A 17,460-nucleotide genomic window follows, 5' to 3' on the forward strand; every position below is an offset into this window, starting at 1 on the left:
GTCTGTGTTTCTTTTAGCCAGCATCTCTCAAGTTATGGGGCATCCTGTGCCAAGTCTGTAGAAGCCATCTCTGTTTATCATATGTGCCTGTGCCCGCTGTGTCCTGTCTCTTCCCTTCCCAAAGCCACTGCTCCCATATCAGGCCTGTATAATGTATAATAACGTAGTGTATAATATGTAGTGTATTTCTCTACACTACATTATTGTTGTGGACTTTTGATTATCTCATTCTGTGCAGTGACTGTCACTGATTCTGTATGAAACTATGGTTGCAGCATGCCCAGGTAAACAGCAGTAGAACCAATGAGGCATAGGCACCTGGTTAATTGGAGAAATTCCTGTCACAGCTAAATCAAGGAACAGTTGCAGGAGGTCAGGAGTTCAGCCAAAGTAAGCCTTGACAGGCTTTAGTCCTGATGTTTTGCCAATGCGGTACCAAGCTTAGTAATTGCTCCTAGCAGTGACAGAACTGTCACAGGGCTATGCAGTTGTATGGCAGGGAGAGGGATGATGTGGAAGAAGAATACAAACAGGCATGTCTTTGAGAAAAGAGGACAGGATGGTTACACTGGCTGTGTTTTGTAGAAGGGGCTTTGAGGGATAGAAGTGAGGATGGACCTGGAAGGCCAGTCGTGTTTTGGAACAGGTGTTACCTGCAGAGGTAACTTTCATTTTCTGGTGGTCTTGTTTCTAGGTGACATCCTTATGAATGTCATGTTCCCTGAGAGAGAGGATGCACTGCATGTTTGCATCTATGGCTTGAATTTGGAGTTCCAAAATCCCCCATCAGTCTCCTCTCCATTTCTGGTAAAGTGAGAGAGGAATGGCACTGTGTAATCAAAGGCTTCCAGTTGGATTTGCTTGCTGCGTCTTCATTTCTGTGCCATATAGTGCTGTACTATTTATTCCCTCCTTTTACAGTTATGTTACGGGTACAATCCCTTATATCCTTTTTGGCTGCAGCTCCCAAAGCATGTGGCAGCTCATGGGCATAACTTGTAGTGCAGAGGAAGCATGTGGGAAGGTGCAGGTGGTTATGTTTATGCTGTGAATATTTGTTTGAGAATCGATGTGGTGACAGGAGATTTTCTGCTTGACACACTGAGACAAATTATGTAAGGTACAAGTAATCTTTACTCTACTTTTTCTCCCCTCAGCCCCATAGCTTTGACTTCTGTAGTGGAGTTTCCTCCTCCCTTGTTTCTGCTCAGTATGGTAGTGGTCATACCAACAGGTATTGATGTGTGGGGGGAAATGAGGCTGAGGATGAATTTTGTCCCTATGTACTTATACCCTGTTTGTATAATAAGACCCTGAGATGATAGCTGTGATGAGCAGGAAAATAATGAAAAGCAAGACTGTAGCCTGTTATGAAAACACTACAAATCTATACAACAAATCTATACTATACCAGCATCTCTGTTATGCCCTTCTGGAACTCTGTTAGTGACTCCTGCTGCTGTGCATCTGCCAACGAAGAGCATATTTATCTAGAATGGTCAAATACATGGTGACTTTGTGGTGTGTTAGATGCTTTGTAAAGGTGTAGAATGTCTTGGGTAAAAATAGCTCCTAAGCCTGAATAGGGAAGTTGCTTTAATTGTTTCTTCTTCAAAATCTTTGTGTTTCTGGTAATCACTCATTTTCAAATGAAATTTCATGGCAAATATTTCAATAAAAATATGAGAGATCTGAGCTTTCAAGCTTTTTTAATTGAAGAGCAGGTTCTCTGATGTACAGTCTAGCTCCTTTTGGGGGGAGTGTTATGCTTTGGTTCTTTGATATGGTTGTAATGGCAGAAGGTATGTCAAGGTTCTATCCTACGGTCTTTGAAATTTAGTTAGGAATTTTTTTTTAATGTTTGTGAAGAAAGACTGTTTTAAACTGCAGAACTCTGCTTTGAATCTGAGCCTCAAAATGCTGCTGTAGACTTCCTAGTGAGTGTGCTGTGTACTCTGTGTTACAGATTATTGCTCGCTAGAATATGGATCTTTCCCTTTGAAGGTGTTAGCTTTTCATATGTTTGTCCTCTTCTCCCAGCTTTAAGTCGCCTTCTTTTTCTCTTAATAGTTTTTCTTAGCTTCCAGTAGGTAGTATTTAGCTGTGTTTATTCTTCTGTCCTTTAATAATGTGACCTGTTTTCTAGGCATTCCACTCTGATCATTCATGCTTATTGCTTTGGAAATTACAGGTGCTGGCTGTGATTCTGCAGCCAAGAGTGAACACAGCTGCTAAAATAAGACTTAGAGTATTCTTACTGATGCTGTGTATTGCTTTTTATCTGGTATTGTCTACTAGTCAGTCTGTTTGGTTCCTTTTCTATAAGCGTGTTAAGTAAAATCTTCTTAGTGTTGTGTAGGGAGGTTCTGTGAAGGCTAGAACAGAGTTTGGAAACATTCTGTACACCAGAGTGTCACTGTAAGTTATCTGCGTCTCAAAAATATTTCCACAAGCAAAGGTTTCCGCACCTTCGTCAAGGACAATAGCTGATAAACCCTTGAAATCCCTGTTTTCCCAATCTCATCTGGAAGATGGAAGATTTTGTACTGAAAGATGGAGTAAAATAATGCAAAATAAATTCACCATTTCAGAAATTTGTTTTCGTGTTCTATGCAAATGTATATTTCTGTTCCTCCCAAACTTATAGTTTTTCATATTTACAAGAAAATGATATATACTTCTTGGATTTTATTTTAAAGCAAAGCATCATTGTAAAAAGTCTATAGGGATCATGAAATATTTGTGGTAAGGGCAGCATAAACCAAAAAACACTGCACTACACTAGGGAGATTGTAAGAAGCAGCTTTTCTTGTGGAAATCTTTATTCTTTTCATTATCTTCATGGTGGCATCTACATCTCACGTGTAACTACTGTTAATGAAAAGTATGACAACAGTACAGTGCAAGCCATTGGGAATTGCAGAACCTGTTGTTTCAGTTCTCTGAAGACTTCTGAAAGCCTGAAATGTGTTCCTTTAAATACATGCTGTAAGATGAAGTATTGGCTTTAATTACAGTTCATGTAGGTGGGCATCATTTGCTCTTCAGGATTATGGGCAATGTAAAGTGTAGTTCTGAAGTTGTTTTAAATGGTGTTTTTGTGATGTATTTTGATTTTATACAGTGAGATATGTAGGATATGGAAGGTGTGAAACACTGAATTGGTGGTAGTTTCTGTTGTCTTTGCACTTTTCTTAAACAAAAAAAAAAAAAAAACCAACCCAAAGGAACTTCTTCAGGGAAGACCAAATGCTAGTTTTTTCTTAGCGTTTCATATTCCATGCTTTTAGTAGTCTTATTCTCTTGAGATGTAAGCATAAACTGAACCATGAAGAGAAGCTTTTTATCTTGAAGTTTTGCTATATCTTTGTTTAAATGGGAATTTTATGTTGTGGGGGTTGTGGTTTGTGCTTTTTTTTTTTCCTTTGGTGTTTTTTTTTCTTCCTTTTTTGGTTGATTGCTCATTTGGTTTGGTGTTTTTTCTTTTTTTTTTTTTTAATCTGGGTTATATAAAGGAGACTTCTTATTTTTCAAGAATCTGTTTGGGTTAAAGGTGTAGTTCTTTATCTTTTTTTTCAGAAGGTTTTGCTTAGCTGGTAGTTATGCCACTCTTTTTCCCCAGCCAAACTTGAAAGAGAAGGCATGACTCTTTAATATTAATAATGAAATCATTGTCTTGGGAGCTTGAATGAAAAGCAATTACCCTTTTAGTCAGATTTTACTTCCTTGCTCCCTCATGTAATTAGGTAGCTTCACCAGCTTCCTTCATCTGTGAAAAATCACAAAGGTGTAGTTCCAAGTAAAACTCAGTTCAGTTGAGCTGCTGGACATTTCAAGCCCTGTGGTGTTACTTTTGCTGTCCCCAGCTGCCAGCTGTACCTGCTTCCATTGCAGTGCATTCAGTGCTTATGGGCCCACAGTACAAACCAGGTGTGTGTTTTCATCTGCTGCCCAAAAAGGGTTTTCTGTGTGGACTTGTGGCCACAGGCTTGCCCGAGCTGATAAGAGGGGAAAATGGCTGGGAATGGGCAAGGAAGTAAATTCTTCCCTCCCCTATGCCTTAGTTTGAGGAAAAGGCAAGAGGAAGGTGCCCTATTTCTGGGGCTGAGATTTTAATTTTATTCTTTAAGCAGCAGTGGTGGGTTGCATAGCTGGTACTCACATGGACACTCCTTCATTTTCTGGGCTGAGAAAGGAGCATAGTTCTTTCTTTCCAGAATTTCAAACTGTCTCAGTCATATATAAGTTAAATGTTTTCAGTGAAGGAAAAAAAAAAGCAACAAAAAAAGAAGCTTGTAGTGTTGATGTACTTTGATAGGCCAAAATGAGAAAAAGGCCAGGGCTTGGTTTTCATGTTTTGAATAGCCTTGCTGAGTCAGCAGATGCTTGCATTTTTCGTTTCATAACCTACTTAAAGAACAAGTTGGTGATGAACAAACAAGGGATTTTGAACAATTACATGATTACTTCCAAAATGGTTTAGGTTTTCGCACTGTTTAAACCAGTTGCTCTAGAAGAACTTGAACTAGCATTCTGTCTTTCAAACAATCTTAATACTACAGGTGAAAACAGCTACAGGTATGTCATTCAGCATTGGTAACTGGCTGGTTTTGGATAATCTTGTATTTAGAAATGCATCTTATTACTGGATTTATGGCTCACATATGTGGAGGATGGGTAAGGTACTCTAGGGAAACAATGATAAAGATCTGTCTAGAGGTATTAGTTTTACTTGATCTAAAACAACTGCAAAACCAAACACATGGAAAGAGTTGTAATGTAGTGGTTCAGCTTCTCTTCAGTCTTTTTGAAGGTCAAGGACTTTTTTTTCTTAAGCAAAGAAAATTACTTAATGACTGTGACGTTCTTTTGAAGGTGGTTAGAAGAGCTGGTGTAATGTAACTGATGAAATATCTCCAAGGTTGCCTCAGCAAAAATGAGTCTTCTGATTATGCAGGAATGTGGGCAGTGAGTTCACAGCAGTGATGCAACTTTCCTGCTGTGTCAACTTGCTGACTCTTCTGCCCCTTGCACGTGAAAGTTTAGTTTCTTTGTTTCAGTCTGTTTTTAATTGTACAGTGTTTTCTTATGTTTCAACTTCACCTTAACAAAGCTGAAAAACAATGCTAAATAAAAGGTTTTTAGCATGATTTAAGTTTGCACGTTCACTGTAAGGTGAAGGCAAGCATAAGTAATCATATTTGTGTTGCTCAGTGCAATGGATCAAAAAGTGCTTGTAATTTTTTAGTCTGTGTGTATGCTTTAGTTTTGGTTTCAGCAGGACAGTGTTATCCTGTCAACTTTGTTTGCAAGGCTGTAAGTTGGATTTCCAGTAGTTAAGGCTTGTCTCATTTTAGGCTGAATTCTTCCATTTATTTTCTGCAGTTTCATTTACCTAATTTCCATAGAGTCAAATTAATATGAATGAGGGCAACTCAGCTCCTTTGTATAATCTATTGCTCCACTCTTTCTGTTCTTGAATGGTTTAGTAGTTTTTCTTTGCCCTTTATCTCTCTGCTGCCTAGTCAGGATGCCATCTCTGTCATTTGTAGCTGCATGGTGCCTGTTTATAATGAAGTTTTTCCTCTGTTTGGGGATATGTATTGTAGGTACTGTAATAAGTGTACTGGAAGTCGTAATTGTGTGTGGCTTTAAGAAAGCATAGGAGGAAAACATGCATATTTGCTGCTGGTCTTGCTAATGTAATGAGCTTGTCTGTTATTAGAGAGTCTGTGAAATGCTCTTGGTCAGGCTTTCCTTCACTAGAACCAACAGGGAAAGCTGGAGGAGCTTGTTTGGCAAGGAAAGGCAATTATGCATTTTAGCTGCAGACGTTCATTGAGCAAGGAAAAATGATAAAAGCTTATTAACTCTTATTTCAATAGATGTAGTACTGTCTTCCGGCATTTGGCTTTGTTTTCCTGGGCAGTGCTGAGGAAGTCTTTCAAATTTCCATGCCTACATTTGTCTGTTACAGAGATTCTGTTGCAGACAGTATCTGTCCTTAGTATGGCAGGTTCACACTATGAAAATCTCTTAATGATGAATGTATTAACTATGTCAGTACTTGAAGTAAATTTTTAACCTTCCGTGAAAGAGAGAAGTGATAAATAGTTGAAGTGTACTTGTAACTGTTCTGACATACTTTATTAGGGAGGGAGCATTGATATTTTTTGTTATTTGAGAATTGTTTAAATCTTGATTTGCAGCATGAGAGCATCTGTTCTGGTGAGTGGTGCACTAATGAACACCTGTAATATTGTTGACTGAAAGAAATGGTGGAAGTTCAGAACTTAAAAATAAATCTCGCTAATTGTGAACAAGTATTAGAAACTGTCAACTTCACTGTGTAAGGAGTTTTTTAAACCAAAATGGGAAAGCATGTCTGTAAAAGACTAGAGTAAACCCTAGAATGTGAAAACTAGGATTAACGTTAATTTCAGTATCTGTAAATCAGAGTTTGTGTTTAGGTCAACTCTGGTATCCATATGGCTTCCCCAGGAAATTTCTAGGTTCTGGCTGTTGCAGGCTATTGCATCAGAAAAATAACTTAATCCAAAACTGTGCTTGTTTCTTGTGTTAAAAAAAAAAAAAACAAAACAACACCCCCTCATAAAAATAAACCCAACACCTTAAAGTGTTTTTAGTATTTTTTGGCAGATGTGATGTATTAGCTGAGGGGTTGGTTGGTTTCTTTTTAAAGTGTGTTCCTAGTCTTTAATTCTGTTTCCTTGTTGTAACAGCAAGAGAAACACAGCAGAGTTTTTGGCTTTTTTTTTCTACAGACTGTGCATCTATCAGTCACAAGATTTTTTTTTTTCTCTTTTCTGACTCAATAGCTTGCAACTGTGTGGGATCTTATAAATAGCAGAGCTACTGGATGTCTTTGTACATCTGACTGAGCAGTGGTAGGTGACAGCTCTTTTATTTCCTAGCTGTTTTAATTTTCCCACTGAAAGAAATTTAATACTTAATAGGCAGGATTTGGAATTGTAGCTTTATTTGTTGTTGAACATTTTTGTTTAACATGAGCAACTTAGGTTGTGTTTTGGGTATCAGTTTCTGTTACTGGCCTGATCTGATGCTTTGTTTGTGTGAGTTAGGTTACTGAACTTTTTCTGTTGCCTATGTCCATCTTAAAAATCTCCAAACACTTACTTGAGATGGTCTGGGAATATTTGATCCTAGCTTTGTACAGAATGTTTTGTTAGGACAGCTTTTAGCTTGTGACCCAGTGAATATTCAGGAATCTCTCCTTAAGCGGCTTCTCCCATGTAATACAGGTGTTCATTAGTTTGTGCAGACAACTTGTACTGAAACCCTTTTGGGAAACAGTAGAGTTCCTAATGTAGCTTCTAGTGCATTAAGGTAAACATTTTTTCAGTATAAAGTATGTAAATGTTTCTGTGTGCTATTTTAATGATTTATATTATCGTAATCTTGCTTAATTGGCAAAAGGCGATGCAGTTGTGTTGGGAAAATGATGAGCACTTTCTTTTTGATTAGTGATGCAATTCTAAAGGAAAAATATTTTGTTTGATATATGAAATGTAGTGATCTCTGTGTACATGTTATTGATTACTGCACTCTCCTTTAATTAACGTGACTTGTATTTTCCCACTGCAGAGTTTTACCCTATCTTAGGCAAAGACCTCTGTGGAAAAATATCTGCAGCCAGTTTTGTTTGAAAACTGCTTGTTTAGGCTTAAGTGAAGTACACACACCTAATTCCTGCTGTAGTTTGATGCATTGAAATGCTGCTTTAGCAGTATCAAACCTCTTTTTATATCTGGCAACAAAAATAGAGGCTGAAATCAAAGTATGTTAATAATAGAGGTGGCTTAGGCTTTGCTTGTGAAACAAAGACAAAGGAGAATCAGGGAAGCAACTCAGTTTCTGCAGTGCAGTAGCACTTTGTTTTCTAGATTTCCTTGAGCCTCTGATGTTGGGGAAATGTGAGGGTTTTTTTAAGTGTCAATGCTTATGGCTTGAATGATCTAAGGTAGTGAGGCTGTGAAATCTGTTGATAAAATCTTCATACAAAAGCAGTTTGAGGTCAAAATTGAAAACCTCATGAGAATTCCAGTCCTTTCAGGTTCCTGTATCAAGCCCTCTTAGGGTTGGATCCTAGTAAAGGCTGTAGGGAGACCTTTTGGAGATCTTGGAGGAGTCTCCTGAAAGAATGTTTGGGTTTCTGAAATGTGTGTTGGGGGTCGGGTTAAAAGCCTTTACAAGAAAAAGTTCCATGGTGTATCTAACCATGCCCATAGGAAATGTGATACATGTTACGTGTCTAAGTCTAGTGGGTTCCTTATAAAAAGGAATAAGAATCTCCCAGGAGTGGAGGGGATCACCTGCTTAATTTTCTTTTCAACTTTCTTATGAAATCCTAGTGGAATATTGTCAGAGTTTTAAAAGCTAAGGAAATTCAAGATCAGTATGGCAATAAACTTATAGTAATGGAAACCAATGTTTGAATTCCTTGGGTTTCCAATGACATTCTTACTTGTTAGTTCTTATGAGTTATAGCTGTATATATAATTGCATGCAGTCTTAATTTTACTTCTTACTTCACTGAGGCTCAAATACTTGAAGCTTGCTCAGTCACTTCTTAGTAAATGAAAGTGTAGTGGAAAATATAGAGGATTTTTTGGTTGGTTGGTTTGTTTGCTTAGGTGGTTTTTTTTTGGGGGGGTTTTTTGGATCAGAAACCATTGACCATTTTTTCAGAAACTAAACAGTGAAAAACAAGTTTGGAATTGTTTTGTATTGATGCTGCTATTGTGACAGCTGGGAGATGATGATGATTATTATTATTATTACTTATATATTTTTATTTATTTATTATTCCTAAACTGTTCTTGCTGGTGGGTGTTAAAACCTAATGTCTGTCAAGTAGCTTTTTCAGTGTTTGAGTTTGTTTTTTTTTTTCCCTTAAAGAACTTTTCTTCTTCAAAGTTCAGTTGAAGTGAGTTGATTTAGCAGCAAATAAAACCTAACTCCCTCAAAGCCTGTACCCTGGAAAACATGAGACACCACATGAGATATGACATCTTCTTGTGGCAAAAAACCCTTGTGTTTTGTGTTTGGACATAACTTTCTGCTAAACTGCATTGTGAAAAGTCAGCCTTTGTGGTATCCGTGTAAAATATGAGCTGTTTAAAGGCCTGGTGCTTTTGGTAGCTGAACAACCACATGGTTAAGATCCTGTAGTAAGGGGAGCAGTACAGCCTTGGAGGAAGTAGTAGTAGTGGACGTGTTTTGGTGTTTTAAATCTACTTCAAGCTTGGATATGAGTCAGTCTCCTCCATAAACTTCTAGAGGAAAAGAAGGTAAGCAAGTGTGCTTAATAAACTTGATACTCAGCAATTAATGCAAAAACAAGTTTGAGGGCCTATGTGTAGGCCTGGATATAATGTAGTTAGCCTGACATTAGGGCTTTAATTCTTGGTATAGAGGTGAATGGCATTTTTATTTTCGCTGTTACCCCTGATATACAGCCAGTTAAACTGCTTATAAAAACAGCACTTAAATTGCTGAAACATCAAATCATCTTAGGGTGAGAATAGCCAAAATGTGTATTTTCTCTTGAGGGAGGTGAGGATTACTTTGGAGAACTTGCATTAACTATTTGAGAGATACATTTCTTTTGACAAATGTATTACAAATCAGCACATGAGGAAGTGTTACTAGGCCGTATTTTAGGTGTGTTTTTTTTCTTCTCTTGACTGAAAGGATCTCTGGCAATACAGGTGCTGTACTGTGAGGTTCTTCATTGTGCTGCTTTTTATTTGGTTTGTCCAGTCTACCCAGAAGAAAAGATAAGATCTTAAAAATACAAATACTCAATCTTGGCCTTTAAAGAAATTACATACTCTGTTGCTTAATTGTGCTGTTGTCACATGTAGACAGTTTTTGGTGACTTGCATATTCCCAGTATGTCAGCATTCACTTGCAGAAGAATCCAGCCCTTTCCTTTTTTCAAAGAGAACTGCAACTTAGACTTACTGAATTTTAGAATCTGTAGCTGAATAATGAAATACTTGGATGTCTTTATTAAGATTCAACTTCTGCATTTATAAATTGGCACAGCTGAAGCTCTGGTAGTTTAGAATTTGCTGATATTTTGAAAGTCCTGAATCTGGAAGAAATTTATTTCTGTTATTTTCTGGGTATAGTTTTGGGTATTTGGTGAGTCAGCCTTTGGCTGATTTATCCTGAGTTGGGTGCTAATAAATGAGACCAGTGAAATTGTAAAACAACAGTTTTCTGTCCAGTTATCTAAGAGGCAGTTAAATGAAATATTAACAGCTTGTTGATTAAATGGGTTTTGAAACTGCAAGTTGTGATAAAAGTAGCATCAGATCAGTTTTGATCTGAGTACCAAAGCTCTAAGTGTGAAGCATGGGGATAAGTAAGTCTCCTTTCTTACAATTGCACTGTGAGTGTGATTAGGTAAAATGCCCAGACAAAAACTTCTTTGGCTTTCTTTAAGGCCTTAGAGAGGTAATACTAAGGCACGTGGTACAAATGATTGCTTGCCAACTACATTGGTATTTTTTATTATATGCTTTAAAGTCTGGCTTGGGGCTGAACTCTGTTCATCTGTGTGACTTCTTTTCGTGAAAGGTAATTTTTTGTCTGATGGCAAAGCACAGGTAACTGTTATTGTGAGTTGGAAGCTGTAGAGATCTGTCACTTACTTGCTAAATAAAAATACAGCAGGTTTTTTGTTTGCCAAAGGGTGTTTGAAGGAGCAGATAAATATCTATTAGTAGGATATCACCTGGTTGTGAATTTCATATTGACACTTTGATTATGGTGGCTGCTTTTCTATCAACGACACCTCTGAATTGAAGGGCTGAACAACTTATCTTTTGGAGGACCAAAGTCAAACAGTCTAGTTACATTCTTCCAAGAAGTTACATCAAATTGCACAGCTAAACTTTCAGTGCTGGGGTTGCAAGAACTGAATGTGCTTTATTGTTCCACCTCCCTTCAAGCAGACAACATGTCTGAAGGTTTTTTCCTTCCCTTCCTACTGAGTGGAATAAGGTAACAGTGCATAATCATTTGTTAAACATGGAGCATTTTTTTTCTGCATTGCATATGTTTTGTGATTGATTTTGCATTTTGAAACTTATATTTTTTTTTTTGTTCAAATGGCTTCTACTTATATAAACTTAACGTTTGAACTAGTAATAACCCTGCTTTCCTTCTTCGTTTTAGTGCAAAAGATGATATTGATATTGATGCCCTTGCTGCTGAGATAGAAGGTGCTGGAGCTGCAAAGGATCAAGAGCCTCAAAAATCCAAAGGCAAAAAGAAAAAAGAGAAGAAGAAACAAGATTTTGAGTAAGTTAGGGTTTTTTCTACCTGCCTGATCTTACTCCATGGTTCAAAAACTCAGTTACTTAAGTGCCCTAACTTCTTTCTTATTTTAGTGAAGATGATATCCTGAAGGAGCTGGAGGAACTGTCAATAGAGGCGCAAGGAGGGAAAGTTGACAGGGAACAGCCTTCTACAGGAAAGGTGAACACTGAGAGGGAAGTGGGCTTTTTAATAGGAAATAATTAAAATATGAGATACTTCTGTCCCAGAGAACTTCTGGTGTAGTGTAAATCCTATGTGAAATGTGTAGCTAGCATGTTCTTTTAATTTTATTTGACCATATTTTAATAGTAAAAAGTCAGTCACAAAAAAAAAAGACGTTGTCATGCTGACAATTATTCAAAGCCAATCAGAAGAAATCTTACTTGTGGGCTGAAGTATGGTACACTCAGCAGGAATAGTTATTGCTTTCAAACTTTGTGTTCAATGAGAGAGGTTTTTCTTGATGTATTTCAATGCTTAGTTCATGATAGCAAGTAATTTTCATGGCTGATTATTGAATTGTTTAATTATCAGGTTGAAAATGACAATGAAGAAAGCATATCAAAGCAAGATAAAAAAAGAAAAGGAAAGAATAAAAAAGCCAATCTGGAAAATGACTATGACAGTGAGGAAGTGGAAGATAAAGATAAAAAATCTAAAAAAACTCAGAAAGCAAAACAAGACATGCTTTCTGGCAGTGATGATGATGATCATGAGACACAGCTTAAGAAAAGCAAAGGGAAAACTCAGAAGTCAAATAAAAAACATGATTTGTCAGAAGAAGATGAAACTAACATTAAGAAAAGCAAAGAGCGTGGGGGAGGAGTGTCTGCAGGCGAGAGTGGTGATGAATCAGATGAGGTTTCCCAGTCTAGAAAAGGACAAAAGAAAAACCAAAAGCCAAAGTCTGCTCCTGCTGCAGAGAGTGGGGATGATGAAGAAGAACCTTCATTCAAAGTAAAAACAGTGGCTCAGAAGAAGGCAGAAAAAAAAGAACGTGAAAGAAAAAAACGTGAAGAAGAAAAAGCCAAATTGAGGAAGCAGAAAGAGAAGGAAGAATTAGAAGGCAGTAAAGAACCAGCAAAGCCAAAGGAATCTCTAAAAAAAGCTGAAGAGAAGGCTTCTCCTGAAGTTACAGCAGTCCCTGGCCCTGGGGAGGCTGCTGCAGGAACAGAAGGTTTGTAACATGGTTTCTTAAACTTTAATTTAAATTTTATAAGGCCGGAGAGGTGCCAGGCAGTGAGGATAGTGTGTTGGTTTATTTTGAATTATGAATACTAGAAATTTGGTAGCCTTGTCTTCCTCTTTGTTGGCTCACAGGCGGCTGCGTTTTCTGCCATGTAGTTTGTCCAGGTATATGAGGAAACAAGCCAAATGTGAATTCTCATTACAGTATATGATTACAGTTCTGTATTGCTGTAAAGAGTACTTTTTCACTTCCCTGTTTTTCTGATACTTTAAGACTTCAGGCCATGACATAAAAGAGTTTAATTGTTTTCACTATGAAATGTTTATGTAGTAGCCAGTGAAAATATTCCTCATTTGATGTTATTTATCATATTTGAAACATAAATTGTACTTAAAATATCTTTGGAATTTCTGGGGTCTTTGAAAATATGCCTCTTCTTTCTGCAGCTGATGACAATGAGGGGGACAAAAAGAAAAAAGACAAGAAAAAAAAGAAAGGTGAGAAAGAAGAAAAAGAGAAAGAGAAGAAGAAGGGTCCCAGTAAAGCCACGGTTAAAGCCATGCAAGAGGCCTTGGCTAAAATGAAAGAGGAGGAGGAAAGGGCAAAAAGAGAGGAGGAAGAACGCATAAGACGACTGGAAGAACTTGAAGCAAAACGCAAGGAGGAGGTACTATATATTTCACTCCAAGAATAAAATAAGGAAGAGAGTAACTTTAATCTGTCTGCTTGCTGGTGCAGTTAGTGAATTAATCCTTAAAATAATATGTTTTTGTGAACAGAATGTACTTGGGCAGCTTTTGTGTAGGGTTTCTGCATGTTGATTTATATTTTTCTAGGAACGATTAGAGCAAGAGAGAAAAGAAAGGAAGAAACAGAAGGAAAAAGAGAGGAAGGAGCGTTTGAAGAAAGAGGGAAAGCTTTTAACAAAAACTCAGCGAGAAGCCAGAGCCAGAGCGGAGGCTACTCTTAAACTACTCCAAGCTCAGGGTAAGCAGTAGAGCTTAATAATAATTAAACCAAACTGAACAAAAAACCCATCCAAACTTTATATCCATTATGGCTCTGTTTATTTTTTTTCCTATCTGGAGCTAGGAGGGCAAGTTCTGAGTGATTCCATATAAAGTTGCTCTGTTGTCAAGAAAGGCTGTCTGTGCCCTCCCTTCCCCTTTATTTCTCAAGCAGATTTAAGTGCCTGTATTTTTATCTTACACTTTGAATATCCAGCTTTTTAATACAGTCTACTTGCAGTTTAAAGATGTTACTTGTGGAACTTAGAAAGAAGCATTTTAAAGAAGTGGTATAGTCTAAAGGCCAGGAAAAGCACATGGGCTGTGCTGAAGGTCTTGTAAGACCAGTGATCTGGATCTTGTTGAATTGATTCACATCCTTAGTTAGGTGAGTGCACTCTTTTGCTTCAAAAACAATGGGGAAGTCCATGGAGAAGATATGTTTTTCTCTGGGATTTGCCAGGAGTGTGTAAGAGCTTTCCTGCTTTTCTGTGAAATATAATCTGTCTCCATTAGAATGAAGTAAAATTGTCCAATATGTTGGAAGTAAAATGTCCTAAATTGTTCTTGGTAACTGGTTTGTGACTAAAAAAAGGAAGTAATTTGTGGGAGCTGAGTGTATTTCTAGAGTACACTATCTGACACTTCACTGGTAGGTGGATGTGTAAATGTAGGAATCTTTGTAGCTAGTAAAATGTTTGGAGCTCTTAAACATATGTGAAGGCTATTTCTCCTTGGTTGTTGCTGTAGCTATTAGAATCTTTCTATTTATGTGCCCCTACAACTGGATTTTTGTCAGATCTACAATATAAATCACTCAGTACCTGAAAAAAAATTTGAATGTGCAGCAGTAATTCAGTTTTTAATTTGTCTTTGCACCAAACTTCTGGTTTTGATGGAATCCCTTCAAATATTACAGCGCCCACTTCTGGTGAGGCAAAGATGAAGCTTGTGAATTGAACCTGGCATTATTTTGATACCTCAAACCATCAGTATTGTAAAATTAAAAAAAACTCAAAACAGCAAAAAACCAAAACCCAAAAACCTGAATGAACAAAACAAATCAAAAAACACAAACATTCCCACACAGAGGAAAAAGGAAAATGCTATCTGCTGGACAACCTTAAGCATTTAAGAAGAGTTCTGCCTGTGAACTACTCCAAATTGACTGAATTTAGGACCACTGGCAGATGGGTTTTAAGTGATTTTTTGCATAGCAGACCCTAAATTGTTAATCATGATGTATGTGTTTGTGGCATTTTATGCAGGTTTGTGGTAACTTCAAGCCTGCAGTTGTAGAATCCAATTGTTTTGTTTATTTTTTTTTTCATTGCCATCACTTTCCTCCAGTTATCTGGCTTCTTTTTGAGAGCAAGCAGGAGTATCTGAAAAACTATACTTCACTTAAGTTTTCTAGCTTTTCATTTCAAACTTTTAAAAAAGATAAAATATGCATTGAACCTACTTTCTGCTTTTTCTTCCTCCATCTTCCAATTTTGGAAAACATGTTCTTATTTAAAGTTTATGTTTATTAATTACCTGGATTTTCTTTTTAACAGCTTTTTTGTTTGTTTTACAGGTGTTGAAGTGCCATCGAAAGACTCTGTGCCAAAGAAAAGGCCAATATATGAAGACAAAAAGAGAAAGAAGCAGCAGCAGCCAGAAAATAAAGGTGTAGTTTGCATATAGGGATACCTAATTGATCAGTCACATTTCTGGAAGTATTTCTAAAATAAATCAGCTAAATTTAAGCTAATTTCATTTTGGGGTTTAGATTTTCTAAATATTGGGGATGTACAGGGTATAAACGCCTTTTACAAATGTGATGTTGAATGCTTTGTGTGCATATGTACATCAAATACAAAGTAATTTAAATAATAGTGACTCATAATTAAGTCTGAGTTTGTCCCAAGATGAAAATACATTGATCCTAGTTTTAGTGCCTTTAAATTGGAGACAGTTTGTTCATTTGCTTTCTGGTATATAAAATCAGTTTTCAGCTCCTGGGTGCAAGTTGTTCAGAGCAGTTCAAAGAGCTTGCATTTTTGAAATCTTAGAATTCATTGCCCTGGTAGATGTAGGTTGAACGTGTTAGTTTTTTACTTTTGTGGTTTGTTACTTTCCTCCGAGGGATTACTGTGGCTTTTCTCAAGACTAACCCTTAGTTGAAAAATTTCTTATGTATTTCTTGCTTAGCTGTTTTTTCTTTTTTTTTTTTTTTTAACATTAGTTATGTGCCTGCTTATCATTTATGGAGTGTGTGTAAAGAATTGAAAATGGTGCTTATCTGAATTGTATCAGTAATTTATTTTCTTTTCTTAGTTTTTTCATTTTTAATGGAACAGTTGGGGAGGTGTGGGTAGTTCACTAGTATTACTTCGTTTTCTCTTGTCTTTTAAAGAAAGTGAGGAGTTGTTAATGTCAGTAACTGACCTAGCTTATAAATGTGCTCAATTGCTTAGAAGGCCAAGTGTTTTCCAAATAGGCTGCTGTGGAGCTATCTGTGTTAGTCAATTTGCACTTTGAAACTATGTAGCAATCAACTTCCTGTCTTGCAATTTCAGAAAGTGTGGAGGTAACTTCCCCAGCTGAAGATGCTGTAGAACTGGAAACACCAGTCAAAGAAGAGGCTCCTCTTCCTGTAGATCCAGGTTGGTGGTAATGCTAATAAATGTCAAACATTTAAGCTTATGTGTCAGTGGGCAGAATAGGCAGATAGGGCTGAAGGGCCATCTTTTCTTGAGGTAGTTGCCTTTTCTTTTTTTTTCTCCTTTCTTAAGGGAGTAACTGATGAAATTTTATGGAGTAATAGGCATGAAGCTTCTAAGTGAGTGTGTAAAGGTTCCTTATTCTGGGTGAACTCCAATGTTCAATTGGCTTGATCGGTTATCTCAAATGAGCACATTCAGTGCCTTATTCGCTCCCTTGACTTTTCACTTGCTTTTATATGTCTGTTTTGTCAACAGTTACGTGGAGGTAGGGAGGAAATATGCTGCTTCTAGAATTGAAAGTGCAATATTCACAGTGATTGTATTCTTTATGCCAGATGTTTTGCTTTCACAGGTACTGAATGAAGAGGATATGTATTAGCCTGTGAAACTGAGTTATCAGCAAGTTTGCTGGTCAGATTGTTGCCCTCATCTTTGCCTACACACAGTACTTGCTTGGTCAAAATCACATTGTACTGGACTTCTTTCTCTGCAAGGAGACTGTTTCAATTTTTACTCTTATTAAGTCAGACAAATACTGACAAAATGTGCAGCTTTTGAAAACAAAGCTGAATGTGTCCGGTGATTCTAGCTTGACTTATCTCATGATTGCTGTTCTATTGCCTTAAGAGAAGGGCTCAGTGGCAGAACATTAGCTCCTAGCTAGTATTCTAGCAGTGTGGAACTTAGTCTTCATTTCAGAGAGCTGAAATTTATGACACATGTGCTGCAGCAAGCATATGTTGTATAATGCCTCTTTTGGAGAGGGTTGTATGTTTGCATTTTTCTATTTGTCTCTTACTAAGAGCTGCAGTCTTTTCATAAATCTAACTGAATTCCTGCTGAATCAATATGTTTAATGCTTCTGGAATCCATGGTATATTTATGTTAAGGTGCCTGGTGTCCTTTTTATAGACAATTTTTGTATATTCTCACTAGTTAAAATTCTACTGCAACTTGTATACTTGTTTCTCTGCTACTTTGTTACACATGGTGACTGTTAATTGGGTAATTCCTTGCAAGGATTGTGATTGTGGTACAGGTTTGTGTGGCAGGCATTATGCAGGCAGGAACTAGATGAGTAGGTTTTCTGTGTCTTCCACAAAAGTTTGTCTAGGCAAAGATGGTAGCACTACATGATTTTTGTGGAGAGAGTTGGAGATTATTTTTTAAGTATGCAGCA

At 37.1% G+C, this 17,460-nt stretch overlaps 1 protein-coding gene across 1 annotated transcript in view; it reads left to right on the plus strand.

Moving 5' to 3' along the window:
• EIF5B (eukaryotic translation initiation factor 5B) overlaps window positions 1-17,460 on the plus strand; it is a 38,084-nt gene that overhangs the window by 3,907 nt on the left and 16,717 nt on the right. The window contains exons 2-8 of the mRNA XM_059839501.1: window positions 11,230-11,355; window positions 11,445-11,532; window positions 11,908-12,550; window positions 13,009-13,229; window positions 13,399-13,549; window positions 15,149-15,241; window positions 16,134-16,220. Coding sequence (XP_059695484.1) covers window positions 11,230-11,355; window positions 11,445-11,532; window positions 11,908-12,550; window positions 13,009-13,229; window positions 13,399-13,549; window positions 15,149-15,241; window positions 16,134-16,220 — 1,409 coding nt within the window. The remainder of the gene's footprint in view (window positions 1-11,229; window positions 11,356-11,444; window positions 11,533-11,907; window positions 12,551-13,008; window positions 13,230-13,398; window positions 13,550-15,148; window positions 15,242-16,133; window positions 16,221-17,460) is intronic.

This window comes from Haemorhous mexicanus, chromosome 2, assembly GCF_027477595.1.
Source record: "Haemorhous mexicanus isolate bHaeMex1 chromosome 2, bHaeMex1.pri, whole genome shotgun sequence".
Lineage (NCBI taxonomy): Eukaryota > Metazoa > Chordata > Aves > Passeriformes > Fringillidae > Haemorhous > Haemorhous mexicanus.